The sequence below is a fragment of the Pseudomyrmex gracilis genome, unplaced genomic scaffold, assembly GCF_002006095.1.
Source record: "Pseudomyrmex gracilis isolate BER0280 unplaced genomic scaffold, ASM200609v1 scaffold_119, whole genome shotgun sequence".
In the NCBI taxonomy this organism is placed as follows: domain Eukaryota; kingdom Metazoa; phylum Arthropoda; class Insecta; order Hymenoptera; family Formicidae; genus Pseudomyrmex; species Pseudomyrmex gracilis.
Window position 1 is genome coordinate 360,058 of NW_018020703.1, and position 19,961 is coordinate 380,018.

Consider the following 19,961-nt stretch of genomic DNA (forward strand, 5'->3'; position numbering starts at 1 on the left):
CGCGTCTTGTTGCCAGGGTTCTTCTTCTAATTGGTGCAGCTGTACCTGCAGTAGAATTGCGATCTATTTATATCTTTTACATTCTATTTATAACGTTGTTTGTGTTCTATTTCTACAGAAAAAAAACCCACTTTCGCACGTAGAACTGCAAATTTATTACAAATTTCGTATTTTTAAGAGACCAGTTCCCCGATTATCTTAATCGATTGATTAATTAAGCGGAAAAAAATCGCGCGATGATCGACACGTTTGCTCAATCGATTAAGCTAAAATCGAAATTCGTCGAATTGAAGTCCAGCGATAATTTGTTTGTAACAACATTAATACACGCAATATAACACATACATATGGTGCTTCGAGTCACTCACACATACATGGTAGTTCGGATCATTTCGTTAAAAGTCCCGTTCCATCACAGTTATTTACTTGTTTTTGTATCAATTTATACGTTCCTCTCAATTTCTTCGTTTTAATAAAAATTCAATTAACTTCTGCTCAATTAAAAACTATATGCAAATTAGCTATTTAAAAAAAGTTATTCTCGTTATTTGTTCTTATAAATGTTCCATTCACAAAAATGATTTGTTATTATAATTGTTTGCCTCGTTTGATATTTGTTTGCGTCAAAAATCCGCTTAAATATGTTTACATTATAATTCATTTGGGAACACTTTTGAGACATTTTTATATTTTATGAAAATTAGAGCTGGTGGTTCTCTTCGGAAATACATTTTTCTCTGAAAGAAGCTTCTCTGTGAAATTTTTATGAGATAAAAAAAATGTAGAACACGAACGCTTTCGGAAGTGTTTTGTGGTTTCACCACAATTCTTGCGGAAGGAGATGTCGAGAAAACTTTGGAAGATCAATAACGTAGTATGCAACTAAACGGTACACAATATAACGCGCAACATATGATGAGGTAAGATCGTCGCTAATTTTGCTGAGACACATAATCAAATTACAAAACTGTTCGCCTCAAAACCGGAACGCGTTTAATACGGATGTGAAATGTGCTTAAAAAAGCAGCTTTGAGTATAATCCAATTAGCGGGAAACACGGCAGCACGGTGAAATAAACGCAGTTGGAAACGCATATTGATAAGAGCGCACGAGTTTACAAGGTCGTTGCTGGAAACGTCAAGATAAATGCATAACCATAGGTTAGAGTCTGACGGTTTCATCATCATTTCGCAGAGTGTCTTTAAATCCTTATCAGCAACTGCCGATCTTTCGCGCACGCGTGACAACGACGTGCTTCAAAATACTTGCAAGTACAAAACGGAATTTTGCATTAAAAAGAAAAAAAAACTCAATCGGATCGGGGATAAGAGAAACGTACGGGCGAGAAGCCGATGATCTCACCTGTTGGAACGTTGCTCATTTCAACAGCCTGTGTGTTGTGGAACTGCGGTAAAAATGATGGATGATCGTTGGTCGTGCGAGAGACGTCACCCTACGCGAATCGGCAGCTTGAAAAATCAGTTCGCCAGGAAACGAGAGACAACGATCCCGGGAGCACGGAGCAAGAAATCAAGTCAACTTCGTGTCTACCGTGAACTGGCCGAATGCTGGCGGCCATATTGAAAATAAGAGCGTAGTTGCCGCCGTCTAACGACCTCCGATCGAAGCTTTCCGTGTTTTTAAAAAGACAGAGATATATACGTACATTGTATCATTGTAAAATCTTTATTTGATAAATTAATTGTTAAATGTTTGAAATAATTTTCAAAAGAAAAAAAATACTAATAGACAATATAAATTTTTCAATATACGCGAGGAAGAAATCATCAAGCCAGATGCGGGTGATGTTGCGATATCGCAACGAAATCGCTCACGAAAGTGCGCAGAGAAACACGCGTGAAAATTGTTTTTTAACAACATTTATTTCTAATACAGCTTGTTGTCTTTATTTTTTTTTTGGTTTTTTATTTACACACGGCGTGATCTATGCAACGCAAACACAACAGATCCTATATAAATTATTTGCGCGATCATAACAATAATAAAGTATCTTCGCAAACACGCGCACACGCACGCATACATCACGCATACAAAGAGGCATAAAGGAATATCGTCGTTTTTTTTTCTTTTTTTTTTTTTTTTTTTTTTTTTTTTTGTTATCACCGCATATCATTATCATCGCGTCGTCACAATACGAGCGACAATCAATCGAGTCATTATTTTACGCGCGGAAGCGAAGAGATCCTATCGGGTGTAGATACTACACTATATGTGTGCATTACATGTGTTATTTATTTATATGTATATATTTATATTGTAAATCGAGTTCTGCGGAAAATTGATGCGCTCGTATATACTCGAAAACTACAGGTTCAGGTTTGCTCATCAGCCGAGAGTTGTCGTTTGCAAACGAACAGTTCGGCGCTGCCGAATGTTGTGTTATAGCTAAATTTTCAACAGAGCGTTAAAAACTATTTCAACAACACTCAAAAGAATTGAAATTGAAAAAATACCGAATACGCTTGGAACATAATGGAAAATCTTAAATTCTACAAAGAGACGTAAACCTGACCGATCCCCCTAATGATGACTATAGCGTAATTTAAGACGCAAACGCTTTCCCATCAACAATTTAACTCTTTGCGATTCAGGTTATCTTCGTCGTTTCAACCGGTCCGCGCAAGTTCGGCTACTTTTGCGTAGTTATATAAAAAAAAAAATCACAGGTAGTTGTGAAGAAATAAAAAAAAAAAAAAAAAAAAATCAGTATCCTCACGTGTAGCTCTGCATTATTAGAAAAAAATTTTTTTTGTTGAAATTGCCAGCACCGGAACGAAGTTGGAAAGTTTGTCCAGTCAGACTCGACTCGCAAAGGGTTAAAACATTTTTGGTTCTTCGAAAAGCCCAACAAATTATTGTCGTCGTTCCTAAACTAAGCTTGTTACACACAACGCACACACAAATACGCATAATAAGTTGATTATTAATTCTAATAAGCATCTACGTGTGCAAAACATTTATATCTACAGTTGATCGGAAGCGACAAGTGTATTTCGGCAAGCACGCGCTGAATTCTTTTCGTCCCGCATTGGCTCTCTCTGTTCGTCTTTTTTGATGTTTTTTTTGCATTATTGTGTATTGAAGCAGGAGATCTCCTTGAATCTTTCCGACATCGAAACAAGGTGTGCGAATCCCCGGAACATCGCTTATATATCATTTAAAACATTTTGGCATTTTCCTGAAGCTCTTGCCGACTCTAAAATCCAACGAAAGTTAACGCAATTATACACAAAAGTCTATCGTAAACAATTATTGCTTGTTTAGTACGAAGCTCGTTCGCGCGAAAACTCGTTCGGCCTTGCTCTCTTGATCTCGACACAGATGTGTCACATAGATACGCTGTATGTATTTACACGGGAGTATCTACGAAATTCCTGCTCAAATAAATTTTTTTTTTTTTTTTTTTTAATCTGATATAATCTTTGATAAATCTCTACTCTCTTTCCATTCTATTTGCCTCTAGCAAATTGATACGTGTACAAAATCTGCACCGATAAGAAATGATTCGCTTCTTGAGAGAGATTTTAAAAATTTATAATTTTTCTCAAATAATACTCTTTTGCGTGTGTGCGTATGACGTGTAAGCGCCTAGGGAAAGAAGCAACCCCGTCGTATACAGGAGCGTGTAATGGGTTGTCCGCTTTACAGGCGTTACTCAGACACTCGGCGAAGTAGCGGCGCGTCGGGAACTCCGTGAAATCACTCTGTGTATAATTTGTGTATATAATTTACAAAAATATTGTAAACTTAAAAACATACTTAATAATACATAATATAACGTACTTTAATTACAGATCAGGTAGATAGTTAATAGAAATGTAGAATATAGAGATATATATGACGTTTGTTTTCACATTGTGTTTGTTAAATATTTTATGCTACGACGTTTATGCCACGTGAACCGCATCGGTGACCTACAGTGGACTTTCCACTTAGGCCAGAATACGCTGTCAAGAAATATTTCATATCATAATTATAACCCAGAAGGTAATTGCCATGTCTAGAGTTTACTCGTAGATCGGCTCGGCGATTCACGCGAGAACGAGCAGGTTGTTTAAATAACAATTTCATCCATTTTCAACACAGAGAACTGCTGAATTAAATCTTAAATCAGATTGATGAGTTTTCGTACTAAGATTTTAAAAATAAATAAATTGTTTTATTAGAATCAACTGTAGGAACTAAAGAGAATTTTTGTCATCTCTTATCGGTTTTCTTTTTTCAAACGAGGATGCCCTACGAAGGAATTATTTTTACGGTCGTTCGACCTGGCCTCTTATAAAAATAGAGTCGGAGCTTTGTGAAAGAGAGTGAGAAAGAGAGAGAATACAAACTAAAGGTATGTATATGTATATGTACGAACATTTGAAAAGCCTAAATGTCCCTGATTCCTAATATCATCGAGTCGTTCTCTTCGTTCGGCATGAGAAAAAGCTCTCTCTCATCAAGTTTTCACCTTTTGACGAACGTGGCAATTCTCACGCGATTCTCGTTTTTTTTTTTTTTTAAACTGCTCACAAATGTTGTAATTGTGTGGTTTACACATCGACCTCTAAAGACGTCTATGCTCGATCTACGCATCTTCTGTCCTTTTAGGCAATGTATTTATAAGTTTGCACTAAAAACACCCAGTTTACCAATTGTCGCGGACTCTAATAAAAATCCGGTTTTAGAAGATGTCCTCGATGTCGGTGTAATTACGGTCCCAATATCCGCCCTGATAGATCCAATCTTCTTGGCCCGTGTAAGGATTTATGCCGGATTGGAACCATCTGTGGATCAATATCGGGAATTAATTGAAAATTTGTTTCAATTGTTTTGGATCTTTCACGTCAGTTTTCTAAATTTTTACCTAGCAGCGTATTCTTGTCCCTTCTTGTGTTTACGCGCTTTGCGAGTGTCTCTCTGCTTTTCTTCAAGCCTGGCCTTCTCAGATGCGGCTCCGTCCTGATCGCCCATTTCCAACTTGCGAATGTCCGGCCTCAATCTGGAATCGGTTGGACACAGCATCTTCTTCATCTCGGGTTCTATCTCGTTCAGCGACATCGCAAACGTCGTAAACTGGAAATACTGTAAATCACATTGATTTAATTAATACGCGAAAATAACTGAATAGTCAATCTATATATTGAAACTTGCAATTAATTTGATAAACAGAATTTTGCGTTAAGTAATTAAAACTAACATTCGAGCTATTGCTGGGCCTCGGCGTGACTTCCCACAACGTGAGAGATCCTGGAATTTCGTCCACCATTGGCGTGTCTTCGCCGTCTATAGAAGACTCGTCCACCGCGTCCTTGAAACAAGAAAAACACACAATTTATTTTATAAAATAATGTAAATAATAAAAATAAAATACAATTTTAGTGTTTAGAGGAAAATGGGATTTTAACTTTTGAATCAGAGGGAGAGACATTGTTCAATACCTGATGCAGCGGTTTGAAAGCTCCGACTTTGAGACTGTGAAGTTTAGCTAGAACCTTTTTGTGCCCTGGACTGCCCTGCGGACTTTTGGCCTCTAATTTCGCTTTTTCTAACGCTTCCTCGTAAAACGAGGGTTCGCAAGAGCGCAACCGTTCGGTCCATTTGCCGTAGAGAAAAAGTAATCTTCTTTTTCTAAAACAAAAAAAGCGAATAACAAAACAAATATTCAATTTTTTACTCTACATGAGAAAAGCTACCAGATAAAAAAAATAAAATTTATATACAATTGAAAACTTTTTAATCTAAAATAAACTACGATAAAAAAAAAAAAAAAAAAAAAACTCACTCTTGATCCGTTATGAAACCTTCAACGCGATGAAGATCCTTGCCGTTCCAGGTACCGCTTTTAAAAGCCAGTTTAACTCTCAGATTGTCCCCTCCGTGCTGTCGTATTTCCAAAGCGCCTAACTGCTCCATCCACAATTGTCCAACCAGAACATTGTGAAGGATACAATTGACGTTTTGCCAAGTATAAGCTTCCTTCCACCTATTCAAGCACATCTATTAAGGCCGAGGTCCTTTTAAAAAGTTATGTACCTTCAATAAAGTGTGTTCAATAACAATTAACTATATAAAAAACAATAATAATTAAAACGTAACTTGTGTGTGTGAGAAATTCTCTTAAATATCAACTATTGGTAAATCTTTTAATAGTAGTTTAGAAAAATAAATAATGTGCGATAAAAAGAGTAAGAGTATATCGCAACATTGCGTGAAGTAAAGGTATATTTAATTTGTGTTTTATTATTTTATCGGACAAACAAAACAATTAGAATGTGAATTTACGACGGTAATTGAATAAACTTACTTGGGCAATTCGACCGTGACAATTCCTTTCGGATGCACCTCTATCGATTTTCCCCAAAATTTCAGTTTGGGATGAATGCTGCCGTGAAAGATAAAGTCTTCGCTATCGGCGTAAAACGCCGACACCGGTGGATGATGCGAGACTTGCTCGCATATTATTCTACAAAATACAATTTAAAAACACTCGCTTTAAAAAAAATTTGTATAAATATGAAGAGAGAGAGAGAGAGAAAAGAAAAATTTTATGTGAAATTGTATCGTTCTAATTAATAAAATATTAATAAAGAGTACGTATGTATTTACCGGAAGTCCTCGCGTTCCAGTTCGTACGTTTCGCCTAAAATCGGATTGAAGGGTTTTCCAAGACGTTCCCAGTTAGAAGCGAGGGCACTCACAGCGAAAGCCGCGACGTACTGTATGCAACAAGGTCGGTAATTTCATTTATTAACACTCTCGCGCGAAGTTTACCAGCTAATTTAATATGTCTTATTAGGTTTCGCAAGCATGATATATTCGTTGCGCACCTGAAGCCTCGAAACCGGCAACTCCTCCTGGGACGCCTGCTTGAGAAGTTTGGCATATTCCATGTACTCGGCGACCCGTTGTAGAAAAGAGAGAGGCTCATTAAAGATGACCGGCATGGTGATCTTGCTCAGATCTTTGCCCAGCGTCAGAACCGAGCAGAGATTTACTTCGGAATGACCCGGAACTGGTAGCGATGTTCTTGAAAAGTAATGCGAAATTTTTGCGTATAAACGATGTGCGCGAAAAACAAACAGACGAAAACAGAGAGACCTCCGGAGATAATTTTTAATTATCTAAGTTCTGTGATGTGAAGCAAAAAAAAATTGCGTAAGTGCGAGAGAAAAAATTTAATTCTCGAATATAAATCCAATGCTATAATACCTATATTGTTTTGATGGTTTTTCGCTGGCCATTGTACAGATCTCTTGTGATTATCGAGCGTCCTGGCGATGGCAGGAGCTTCCAATCTGTCACTCCGTTGAATCGATACTTCGATTTCCACCGACATCGACCGGCAATATTATAACACGGCTTTATGATTTATTAAAAAATGCATGAAGATCGGTAAATTCTTTGACCGCATTCTTCTTAATTGAAGAGGACTACAGAAAAGAGGTCTTGGAGATTACAACGTATATATATATATATATTTGATTCTCGAAAGGCTGTATTTATCCGTTCAAACGCGCTCTATAAAAAGCGGATGCTTCCGTGAACTTGCAAGACGGTCGGGTCTTGGAAAATGTGCGATGTTCGAATCGTTCGATCTTTGTGTGAAAGTGGGACGAAAAGAGACGGAAGGAGAGTGCGCACTGTAAATGGACCATCCGATTTTCCGAGATAAAGATGGAGAGAGGGAGACAAAAGAGATATTTTTGTCTTGCTACCTCGGCGACATCCCGACGCGATTGTGTTTCTCTTCAAAGCTCGCTTTCTGTCTCTGTGAAGTTTTAGATGTCGTCACTCGCGGAGGATCCGGTCAATCTCATTCACAACACAATCTCGTCATTATTTGCCCGTAATAATCAGCAAAATTACTTAGAGAAATGGGAGCTCTCCAAATAAAAAGCTCGGCTACGTTTTTACAAAGCGAGATTATTTCGCAAAACAATCCAAGGCTTTTTCCGAAATGAAACCAAATGTTTTTCGAAAGAGTCCGGAAACCACAGGACGGTCTTCTTCACCACGACGCGGCTTATTTGATGCTGGTCACGCGATCAGCTGTACGACTGAAGACTGTTGAGCTTGCGGGTGTGACGGCGAGAGGGTTGCCAGTCTCGAGCTTTTCGAGCAAATATCAATACATCCGAGCATGACCGTTGAGTTTCCCAGCTTTTCCGTTGGAGCGCTCGATTGATTCGCTCGCAGTCAGAGACAAGCCGAAAAAATAAAGTTGCGCGCGTTTAAATTTACAATTTTGGAACAGATTGAAAGTTCGTTGGTATTTTTTTTTTAAATCACAATATACAGATCGGTACTAAAAAAATTAAATCTACTTATATCTCAAAATTCGCACACAACCGTCTCTTCCGATAAAATATGTAAAACCCAATAGCTAATAATTGATTGTGCTTATTTTTAGACGAATATCGCTCTTGCACTCAATCAAATATGCAAAACATTATTTAACTTCCTCTAATTGCAAAATATGTTTAATCGACGATTTATTTATGCACACCAGATGTATATAGGTGTATGTACACTGTTGAGGATTACACAATGCTATCTTCATTGCGTGCAGTTTAGATACAATTGATACGAGACACGCAAGAAAGCGCATGTACTCGAGAATCATTTAAGAGAATCTCAAGATTTTAACCAATAAAAACAATTTTTTCTCTATATTGCGATCCGAAGAAAATCTTGAAGTTGTTTCTTGAGCTTTAGATATTTCTTCGGTTTTTTTTTTTAATATTTTTTTCATTTTGATTCTTAAAATAATTCTTAGTAGTTTAACGGTAAAGTTTTATATTTATGTTTTTATACGCGCTTACTTTTTTAAATTAAAAAACAAAATTATAAATTCTCTTTCTCCGTCAAAATTGGGCAGACAGCCCAATATGTAATCGAATCATCCTCCTTCCCATCCACTTATTTTACGAGACCGTTGGTCTTTTCACAATGAGTTCAATGTCCCACGAACACATCGCGAACGACTCGGAATAAGAATAAGCCGAATCTCTATTGATTTACTTGGAAACCAAATCGATATCCGTACGAGGTACAGGCGCTCACTTCGTTTCTGATCGGCCAACTTTCCTCGGCTCGTTCGTTTGAGTTCGTCACCCGTTCAACAAACTTGCCAAGTTCTTGTCCAAATTGTTGAAAGCGTTTTTTTTTTACTCAAGAAAGCACCGCGCTCTTGCAAACGAGGGTCTGCATCCGCGCAGTTTCCCGAGATCTTCTGCGATGTGAAGACAACAACCGTATACGTGTTTGTTTATCAAAGTTTGATATCTGAGTGTTGTACGAAAAAAAAAAAAAAAAAAGTTCTATTCACGTGTAAAAAAAATTGTTTCTCGATACGAAGAAACGTCGTAAACAATTCAACGTCGTCAGAATGCGCGGTGAAGAGGCTGATCCGATTGCGAAAGATGAAAACATAAAAATTGCCGAGGGTCTTCAAGAATCTTTGAGAGAAACGGAAGAGAAACCCGCGTTCTGCAAGTATCACTCGAAACACGCAAAGCTGTTTCCGGAATTGTATCGCAGCGATGTGTCAATTCATCCCAGCTACACCGGCTTGAAGAGTTTGCCTTAGTAAGAGCTCAATTAATTAATTAGCACACGAGTGTAACAAATAAAACAGGTTTTGTTCACACACACATACATACACATACACACACAATACAATTAAACATTGTCATTCTTCAAGCCGAGTGATCTGCAGGAACCGCGTGCAAAGAATCAAACGACAGGCAACTCGGCAGCTGAATCGCGAGATCGCGCACTTTACCATGATCCAGATGTTTGCACTCGACGGCGTCAGAATCGATCGCGTTTTCAGCGTCGGCATGTCGCCAAAGATGTTAATTGTGCCAGATCCTTTGACGGACAAAGAGAGACGTCATCTGAATGAGCTACTTCGAAGTCCTTGAAAATATTATTTCGCGCGTGGAGAAATCAGCAAGAACAAAATAAATCATTTTATATGTGTTATTATTATTATCTCTGTTTTAATAAAACAAAATAGTATAATTATATTATAATAAAATGTATTGATATATAACTGATATTATAAATACACTCACAATTGCTGTGATAATCGATCGATGTGTGTGCGTGTGTGTGTGTGTCGACATTTTTCACTTTTTCAGTTTATAAAGGTCATTAATAAAAATACTGGGATAAAAAATAATATAAACACAATTTTAATTAAAAAATGTCACAAGTTATTCTTCAACCGTGTGTTTTTGTTCTAAAGATAGGATATTGGCGTTTAACGAGAACTAATTCGAGAAACAAAGGAATAAGATCGCGGTGCGATATTTGTCAAACGGGAATTTTTAATCGCCGGGAATCAAGAAGAATTCTTCGCAATATGTTCCGAAATACTTATCAGGGCAGTTTTTTATCTATCTTGTACAGTTGCGGATCCTCTCCTTTGGAATTGTGGGGCATGCGTGTTAGGCTTTGTTAAAATCTATATATCAAATTATACGTATATAAAGTTACGAAGATATCGAAGCTATCGGGAGAGGAATCGGTGTGTGTGTGTGTGTGTGTGCGTGTGTACAAATGTGTGTTTTGTGCGTGTTTAGGTGAGAAATGGATACATACGAAGAGTCACGGATGAGGAGATAAAATCGTTAGCGTTGGAAGTATCCGGCACCAATGTGGCTACAACTTACATCTTCTGTCCGGCAGATCCGAAAAAAGTGCTCGCTATCAGGCTACCGTTTCTCATCATTATTATCAAAAACATGAAGAAGTATTTCACATTCGAGATAACAGTAAAGCTCTCCTTCATTTTCGCTCCTTCTTTCCCGCGCGTATGCAAATAATATTATGTAAATAATACATAAATAAGGCTTTCATTTTTTTATCTTCAAGAAATTTTTATTTGCGTGACATAATTTTTGTAAGATTTTTTCTAAGATTTCTAAGATTTTCTAAGATTTCTTTTTTCTAAGATTAAGTTGGATTTGTTTTTAATTTTAGAATTTTTAATGATTGTTGAATTTGTCGACATTTGAACAGATATTGGACGACAAAGATATGCACAGGAGATTCCGTGTGAGCAATTTTCAGAGCACAACGCGCGTCCGTCCGTTCTGCACGTCCATGCCCATCGGTCTCGAAAACGGATGGAATCAGATTCAATTCAATCTGTGCGACTTTACGCGACGCGCGTACGGCACAAATTACATTGAAACCACCAGAATGCAGATCCACGCTAACTGCAGGATCAGAAGAATTTACTTCGCCGACAGGCAAATTTTGATTCGATTGATTTCTTTAATCGATAAGAAATCAAACGACTTTATACACTTGCACGTGCCAGAAATTATAGATCGAGCGGTAAGCGATTGTTCTTTTTCTAGGCTTTATTCGGAGGACGAGTTGCCGGAGGATTTCAAGCTCTTTTTCCCGGTACATCGAAAGAAATGCGTCAGAGAAGAGATGGTGTTGAAGAAACCCAGTATCGTGCCTGAGCCACCACCTATTGTCGCGGAAGAATTACCTGTTGAACCAGAAATAGAAAAACCGATTGAGATGATTTCAGAGGAAATTGATTTAGCAGAAGTCGTGTCTGAAATGTATCCAGAAGAGGAAGAAATGTATTATGAAGAGGAGGAAATATATCGTGAAGAGGAGGAAGAAGAGGAAGAGGAGGAAAGAGAAAAAGAGGAAGAGAGAGAAGAAGAGGAAGAAGAAGAAATAAAAGAGACTGAGGAAGTTGAGGAAAAAGCTCCACTTCCTGATGAAGAGACTGAACTTGAAGAAAAAGTAACTGAACCTATAGAACCACTTCTCGAAGACGAAGACGAGGAAAAACTTATAGCTGCAACTTTAGAAGAAGAGGATACAAAAGCTGAGGATGAAGAGTAGATAAGACGTAATTTTACAATAAATGGTCATCGCATATTTGAGATCTTTTTATGCCTTCTTATTTTTGTGCACATGTGTATGCTTTCTCACATTTTCCGTATCATTTTATATATTTAAAAATTTACCAAAATTTTAAATACATTTGGGAAATATAGTAATAATTGAACGCAAAAACAATCAAGAATTGGAAAAAAAAAACTATGACACGTCGTAATCTTCATCTTCACGTTTTCTCTTTAACGTTTCGTCGGTTTCCATCTTCACAACAGGTAGGGTCTGGCCCGAGGTAATTTGTATTTTTGGTTTTGTTATTTGCGTTTTTACAGTTGCAGTGCTTGTCGTCGCTGTAAAGATATTCAAATTTAAACATGAAAACTTTTCGATGTAAACCACAATTTCGTGGTTAAATTCAATTAATATAATTTCACACAAATTTACTTCAAAAAATGTATGATTAAAAATTTTGTATCAGTTTTCAAGTTTATAAATTTTGTTGAATGGAATAAGATGTTCATGTGTGTGACATCTTACTTGGTAAAGTTCTACAGGACACACGATATGGTATGGAGGAATGAGATTGCAGTAGACGGAGGGGAACTGTGGAAATGGGATTCAAAAAAAACAAAATTGGATATTCAGTACATTAAAAATAATAAAATATCATAATACATAATAACATTAATTTTTATTGATGAAAAAATAGCAAAATAAAAACATATATTACCTGTAGAGAATTTCAACACTGGTTTTGGTATGGAAATACTTTGAGTTCTCGCAACAGTAGTGAGTGTGCCAGGCCTTTTAACAATTGACACACCAGCCTTACTCCCTTCTACCTTTGGCCTTGGTTGACCAGACTGATTATTGCTCACCAAAGAATGTGCAGGTTTTTGTATAACCTTTTTTGTCACATTCTTAAGTTTGTAATTTGTTGAATTTAAACAATAACGATCAGGTGGTAATCTAAGACCATTACTTGGCTTGACAAAAGGCAAAGGGATATTATTCTTTTGACGTGCTACGTCTAACAAGACATCTCTTGGCGGAGGATTTGTGAACGAACGCTCTAACTGCATTTTAACCGCCAATCTAACGTCGTCCAAGTCGATAACCTTTTTCTTGGCGTGATTGGCATACACTCTACTGTCATCTAATATACATGTGACGTATCCTAAAGAAAAAAACTTTCATTTAGTACGATTGTTTGAGTTTAATTGTTGAAATCTAGACGATCCGATAAATAAAATAACATAGAATCTTAAAATAATAACCCAATACGGTAAAGCACGTGTTTTGTGTTATGAAAAACACAAAAATAATAATTCAAATTTACAACATAACCTTGTAAATTGGAAAACTCTTTAAGGTTAGAAAATACGTGAAAATCAATTTTTAAATTAATAATGTGACGTTATACTGTATGTAAAATCAAGATTTATCTTGCTGACACTAAAATTGTTAAAATAAATAAAAAACAAAACTTACGATATGTGAATTCCAACAACTGATTAATTACTTTCGGCTCGTAATCAGTTATTCCCATGTCTTTCATTATTGACATGATAACTTGGGCGTCCTTAGGAATATGCTTAATGTGACTCATAGGTTTTGCTTTTTCTGTCATTTTGTAAAAACGAAAATAATCTCTCTTTTAATTGAAAAATACTCGTTGTAAACACTACGCACGTCACACAAACAAACCTATTTAGATTCGTCGTGATTCGGCGCTTCACTGCGCTCTTACATATGTATATAGTGTATATACATGAAAATGATTACCAGCACACGCGCCATCGCGCGCCGTACGAGCAAACTATATCTATTTGACGCGTGCGCCAAACAGCGTGACTGATCACGTGATTGTCTGCGAAAGAGTTCAAGATAGTTCAAGTTGATTTAGATGCGACTTAAGAACGAGGTGCGAAAATTTGAAGAAATTGTTGACTATCGACGCATTTGTCCACTCTGCCGAAACGTCAATTACATAACCGATCTCGCACGTTTGACCAAAAACTATTGCTGAACATTCTGAACTATCACGTGGCCGAAATCGACGCAACGATATTAGTACAACAGTACGTCAGGTATGTAATTATAAGTTTGTTCTCATTCTCGCGATCGTCGATTATCAGGTATCAAACTCAATTTCCTTCTTTTTATAAAAAAGCATATAAATTTTTATTAAAACTAAATACAAAAATAATAGTTACATTTCTTCATCGTCTTGTGTGTCTAAAAATCTCTAAATTGCTATGTCGGCCGGTTCGCGTCACTCAAAATTATTTCGATAGCGTACACACTTGTGAGCAACAGAGTGAAGAGTATCTTTAGCCGAAAGATCGTATGTAGAAGGTGTTCTTTTTCTCATGTATGTTATTTTTTTTAAGTGTACAAATTAGGTTTTGAAAAAAAAAACATGGTATACGCGACGATTTTGTACAATCATCGTGTTTCTCTCTTGCACTTTTTCTCTCTCTCTCTCTCTCTTTCTCTCTCCACAGGACGGAATTTGTTAAGCGCTCAATACAATGGCGCAAGACGATCGACATCGAGGCGATTGAAGTTGCCTCTTTGACTTACCGATAAAAAACTAATCTCACAAATTTCGCAAAAACACTTCAAAATTTAATCTGTACACCTAAACGCTAAACTTTCGCTTCATTTTTCTCTCTGAAAAAGAAAACACATTATGAAATAAACTTACAAGAGTAACAATTAAAAGAGTATTATAATCAAAGAATCTAAAGATAATAAACAATCGTTGCGGTAAATTCTATCTATATACTTCAATACGATTATACAATGTCTCGTGTAATTATCAGCTCTGCTTTGTGCATTCGCAAAACTCTTTTTTTCTTTTCTCGAAGAGTTCACACAGCTGATTTTGTTTAACATTGTTTTTTCTCATATACATGTTAATTATACACACTTGGTTTTTGCTGATAAATTAGCTAGCGATTTCGTACACTGTACACGTATTAAATATTCTCAGCGCAATCTATTTTTTCGAATACAATTGTGTTTCGCAAGTTTATTTATTTTAACAACAATTATCGCGACTGTGCTGAAATTAGGAGAGATATTTGTACAATCATTGTATTACCAAAGTATAAAACGCAATGGAGTGGGATCTCTCTTGTATGATAAAAACACCATATACACAAAGATAAAAGAGGACGCAACAAATCTTACATAGGATGAAAAAAAAAGAGGAGAGACGGAAATTCACATTTTTCAAGATACGATATCGGGGGAAGTAGTACATGTACAACTGTGCGTCTAAACGTTGACATAACATTGTCAGCGCATACATGTGCATTACATTGCGCTGCAGATACATTGGGTTAATAAATTATGTACACACACGCGCGCGTGCACATGCGCTTGTACACACTTATGTATAAAATTATAATGTGCACATATATAGTTTTATACACGAGTGTATGTGTGTATTGTATTTGGACGCCTATACGTATAGAAAAACATATAGTATATTTTATGTATACATATGTATATATATATATATATTACGACTTTGTTAACAATATAAAATGTAATTATTCACATAACACAATATAATTTGTGGTATAATAAAATATCATTATAACGATCTGTTTTTGTACTGGGTAGGCCGATATTAGTTTGCTCTCGCACTATCGGAAAAAATATCTCAACGACAGATTCTTCGGATTTAGGCACGTTTTTTTTCTAATCAGAAAGTTTAAATTTAACAGATGAGAAAAAATTAAATAAAAAAAATTATTTTCTTTTTTCAGTGAGGTAGTTTTTTTTTTTTTACCGAATTGACTTTTTAAACATTGGAAATTTAATTTAAAACGTAATTTTTTAAACCTGTCAATGAAATACTTTTTATTTTTTTCTCCCTGGCCCCACCCTATACAGGAATAATATAAATTCTTCAACTTCTCAAAGCTAAATATAAGAGGGCTCAAACTCTTTGACTCACTTATCAGAGACTAAGCGCCGAGCTAAGTTAACTAAATGCACACGTTTATTTTTATACTCGCTGGAAATTAATCTAATATGTGTATATATGTACACTCGAATATACATCAATGGTTTCTGGTGCACTGGCATTTCACATACAGATTTTCAAATTTCTTCGATCACACTCAATAGAAGAATTATATGTTTTATAGTTTACACATATAAAAGTAATCGTAATAGATTTCATATACACGTGAAGATTAAAAACAATCTCGGTAAAAATCACGTGTTGCAAAATATCTGTAAATGTTTATTGCACCGGAAACTATTTATGCAACTTGGTGTATTTCGTCGCGGAACATTTGACACCGCTTTGAGTATTATTCGCGTCGCGTTAAACAAGAAAGAAAAAAAAAAAACGAAAACGAACATCTATGTAGAGATACATTGGATATCCTCGTTACCATGGTAACTTCGGGATATGAAATTGTGCGCATTCTCGGTATGTGTGCCGGAAATTGCCTTCTCGTGTCTAAAAGTTGCGTCGGGTTTCGACAAGCCGGGAGGGAGGAGGACTCGTGCGCGCCGTATCTACACCCTACGACAAGCCATTGTAGCGAGTGTCTTTTGAAAGTATATTGCTGCCACTCTTTACACAATATGAAGTCAGAAGAAAATAACATTGAACTTTTAAAGAGTCACTTTAATAATCCTCAGCAATTCCGTTAACGTCGATTATTTATTAAAAAGATCGAAAGATGCGAAAGATCGACGTGTGATGTTATGACACATCGTCAGGGGATAAATAATATTGCTCTCTGTACATTTTTCACTTAAAACAAATATTTTATATAACATTGAGAAAACAAAACTGTTTTCAAAAAAGAGATTCAATTCAATTTATATAAAATATGTTAAAAAAATTTTTTTGCATTAGTTAGTAGATTTCTAAAGTAACTTTCTTTTTTGCGCGTACAGCTGTCCGCGTGTTTTCCTATCGGTAACTCGTTTCCTTCTGCGTTCGCGATAGACGATTCGTTCGTGATGACCTTTGCGTTGCTCTTTTCGCGCAATCCTCTATCTATAGAGATCATTGTTGTAAAACGGGGTACACGCCACACCTCCGTCCTACCTTCAGAAGGTTAACAGGCTTGTGTGCACGATTGCATCAAAACGCAATCTGTAAGTTAACAGTTATATAAAAAAAAAAAATGTTATCATAATTACACCGAGTACATGAAAACAAAAAAAAAATGCAACACGTGAACAGTTCGACGTGCTTTTAACATAAACAGAGATACAATATTTGTGAGTAAATCTACGTATAAATGATAAAACTCGAAATAAAAAAAAAAAAAAGACAATTTTTGGATTTGTCAAAGAAAAAAACGGATCAACGTTCGACCGAAAGTTGTCGCGTCCACGTATACCCACGCGATCTGCAAATTCGACGACGACGGCATCGCTCGGTGCTTTCGAGATCGACGGATCGATTGGTACGGTCAATTCGCCACTCATCTGATTAGAAGCTAGATGGGTCGCAATCCCGATTCGACGAGATTGGTGAAAGTTACGGTGGCTACGATGTGCTGCGCTCCGTGGCGGTGACTTTAAACACACCTTATAAGGCCACTTTCATCATCGCGATCTTTAAGTGCCTAAGACGTGATGAGGCACATCGCCATATAATAACGCCCTTATACCGAACTGCCCTAAAAACCGACGACGACGTGAGCCCCGGTCTCCTTTTTCCGCGCCGAAGATATCTAGCGTGCGACCCGATTCCGACTATTCTCTTTAATTAGTTCCCTCATTTGGGCGGGACGGATGGGATTTACTTTGCGCGTCCAGTAATTAAAGATACTTCACAAGATAGATAGACACGGATGTGGGAATTATTGCCTTCAGTTGGTGGTACTTCCAAATTTTTGAAGCGGAAGATCAAGCAAAGAGCAAATCTAATATCGTGTACACAATGTGTACGAGCTATACTTCTGCTTATGTTTTAATTTTTAGTGTGTCGAAAAAGCGAGAAATATAAATTTTTTTTTGTACACTAAATTTTTGAAACAACAGACGATTGAAAACCCTGACGATGTGTTTTAAAAACTTACTTCATAGTTTTCGTTGCTCGCATCGCGGATTAAATACATGTATGTATATATATATAATATATATATAATATATGAGCGTAATTCGGCGGAAGAGAATAGTTCTTGCTAATGTTACATATACGTGACTAATTACGCAAATTGAACGAATCGGCGGAGCGGAGGCAACCGACTGCTAAATCACGCGAGACTTTCTAAATCTTTTACACTTTCTAGATAGAACACACCCTCTCGACACTCGCACACATATACACAAGTGCTTTTTTTTTCATTCTCAAATCCTTCTGTGAAGTTTTCGAAAAGAATCAATAAATAATCGAACAAATCGACATTGTAATTTTTGGCAAATTCTTCTAAACTAAAAAGAAGGTGGAGGTCGCGTTCCTGCGGATTGACAAAAACGTGTTACGCACGTTTTAAACACGTCTTTCGAAAGTTGCTTTATTTTGTTGTCAAAACCGTGCAATTAATCATTCCGATAACGAGAATTATTGACGGACTATCGACAGTGACTTTTCACCGGCAATTATATTTATCGAGATAAAATTTATCGTCGTCACCCGCCGGGAAGCGCGCGAATTGCGCGATGCGGCGTGGTGTGTGTGTGTACATTGCGTGTGCGTACGTACGTTGCGACGCGCAATATGCACGTAACGCTTTGTCGATGCAACGTATAATTACACACCGAGCCGAGCAACTTTCGTAAGAGATCGGTGGAACCCTTTTGAAAACTCTGAACTCCTCCTCTAAGATACGCGTTACGAGATCGCTCTTCGCGTCTCTCATTCCAGAAAATGTAGCATCGAACGCCTATCGAGTGTGCAAAAAAAAATTCGCGTCGATTAATTGTCGCGCGCTCGGCGAATATATTACATTAATTAACGCGTTATTGCAATCGAAAAAATCGCGTTGATGTATCAGTAAAATGTGGGCGGTTCTTCGAACGGGTGCGATATGTGTGGTGGCGTTTGGAGGATATGTTTCCAAAGATGGATCTTTGAATTACTGTTCATTATCGCTTTGCGAATTCTCCTAACAATCGATAACAAGTTGGCAGTGTTTGTGAAGTTGTAATTATTTATTAAACATTAAAACACTTTCTATATATATATACGATAACTTTTCATGATCGAGAGAACAGCAGAAAACATGTACATTTCTCATGTGATATTGTAGACTAATTAACTATTAGTGTCACTTTTTTTTATTTATAAATAGAAACCCACTTTCACATGTACAGAGTGTTATCTTATTTCTGATAAAAACGAGAAAAAAAAAAAAAAAAAAAAAAAAAAGAGCGATAATCTTACAGCCGTCAATCCTGAAATAAAAAGAACTCAATAGAGTATTTAAAATGAGTAAAAAATATAATCGTCATTGATGTTGGCGTGCATATAGAAAACAATAATAGTTAAAACGAAGAGTACCAANCATGATCGAGAGAACAGCAGAAAACATGTACATTTCTCATGTGATATTGTAGACTAATTAACTATTAGTGTCACTTTTTTTTATTTATAAATAGAGAACAACACTCACATGAACAGAGTTCTCTCTAATATCTGGTAAAAACAAAAAAAAAAAAAAAAAAAAAAAAAAAAAGTGCGATTTTCTTACAGCCGTCAATCCTGCAATGTACAGCACTCAATAGAGTATTTAAAATGAGTAAAAAATATAATCGTCATTGATGTTGGCGTGCATATAGAAAACAATAATAGTTAAAACGAAGAGTACCAATGTGAGAGAATAGCACTTACGCATCTCGTCGTTATGCTTGCTTCGCTCTAAATTGCTCGTTTTTTGAGTATGTACCTAAATCACAGCTTGTGCTACTAAGTACTTAAGTAAAATATATTCCTCTCGATACTCTGCACTTATTGCTCTAACCAGTTACTATATATATATATATTTCTCTTTCTAAAATCTATATTCTTTATATATAAAATTATTTTATATATAATAATTAATATATATATATATATAAAATTTATTTTATAAAACATTTTCAACGTT

General features: G+C 36.3%; 4 protein-coding genes across 6 annotated transcripts; 2 read left to right on the plus strand and 2 right to left on the minus strand.

The window, feature by feature from the left end:
- Positions 1-1,909: 1,909 nt before the first annotated feature.
- On the minus strand, positions 1,910-8,160 carry LOC109856465 (oxysterol-binding protein-related protein 2). The gene is made up of 9 exons (XM_020431776.1): positions 7,219-8,160; positions 6,837-7,035; positions 6,616-6,725; positions 6,314-6,472; positions 5,792-5,992; positions 5,448-5,637; positions 5,207-5,317; positions 4,874-5,091; positions 1,910-4,793 (listed from the first exon to the last, which is right to left on the minus strand). Exons 1-9 carry the CDS (start codon positions 7,248-7,250, stop codon positions 4,691-4,693), a joined length of 1,323 nt encoding a protein of 440 aa, XP_020287365.1. The 5' UTR covers positions 7,251-8,160; the 3' UTR covers positions 1,910-4,690.
- Positions 8,161-9,071: 911 nt separating this feature from the next.
- On the plus strand, positions 9,072-9,958 carry LOC109856464. 2 transcript variants are annotated; one of them, XM_020431775.1, is made up of 3 exons: positions 9,072-9,263; positions 9,368-9,597; positions 9,713-9,958. In XM_020431775.1, exons 2-3 carry the CDS (start codon positions 9,398-9,400, stop codon positions 9,933-9,935), a joined length of 423 nt encoding a protein of 140 aa, XP_020287364.1. In that variant the 5' UTR covers positions 9,072-9,263; positions 9,368-9,397; the 3' UTR covers positions 9,936-9,958. The 2 variants fall into 2 exon arrangements, with proteins under 2 accessions (XP_020287364.1, XP_020287363.1); XM_020431774.1 differs by having other exon boundaries at positions 9,072-9,597.
- Positions 9,959-10,249: 291 nt separating this feature from the next.
- On the plus strand, positions 10,250-11,900 carry LOC109856448 (cilia- and flagella-associated protein 20-like). The gene is made up of 4 exons (XM_020431738.1): positions 10,250-10,462; positions 10,599-10,790; positions 11,038-11,270; positions 11,382-11,900. The coding sequence occupies exons 1-4, from the start codon at positions 10,379-10,381 to the stop codon at positions 11,887-11,889; spliced, it is 1,017 nt and encodes a 338-aa protein (XP_020287327.1). The 5' UTR covers positions 10,250-10,378; the 3' UTR covers positions 11,890-11,900.
- A 53-nt stretch (positions 11,901-11,953) lies between these two features.
- On the minus strand, positions 11,954-13,613 carry LOC109856449 (transcription initiation factor TFIID subunit 9). 2 transcript variants are annotated; one of them, XM_020431739.1, is made up of 4 exons: positions 13,375-13,613; positions 12,614-13,060; positions 12,421-12,486; positions 11,954-12,233 (listed from the first exon to the last, which is right to left on the minus strand). In XM_020431739.1, exons 1-4 carry the CDS (start codon positions 13,511-13,513, stop codon positions 12,088-12,090), a joined length of 798 nt encoding a protein of 265 aa, XP_020287328.1. In that variant the 5' UTR covers positions 13,514-13,613; the 3' UTR covers positions 11,954-12,087. The 2 variants fall into 2 exon arrangements, with proteins under 2 accessions (XP_020287328.1, XP_020287329.1); XM_020431740.1 differs by lacking the exon at positions 12,421-12,486 and having other exon boundaries at positions 11,958-12,233.
- Positions 13,614-19,961: the final 6,348 nt, after the last annotated feature.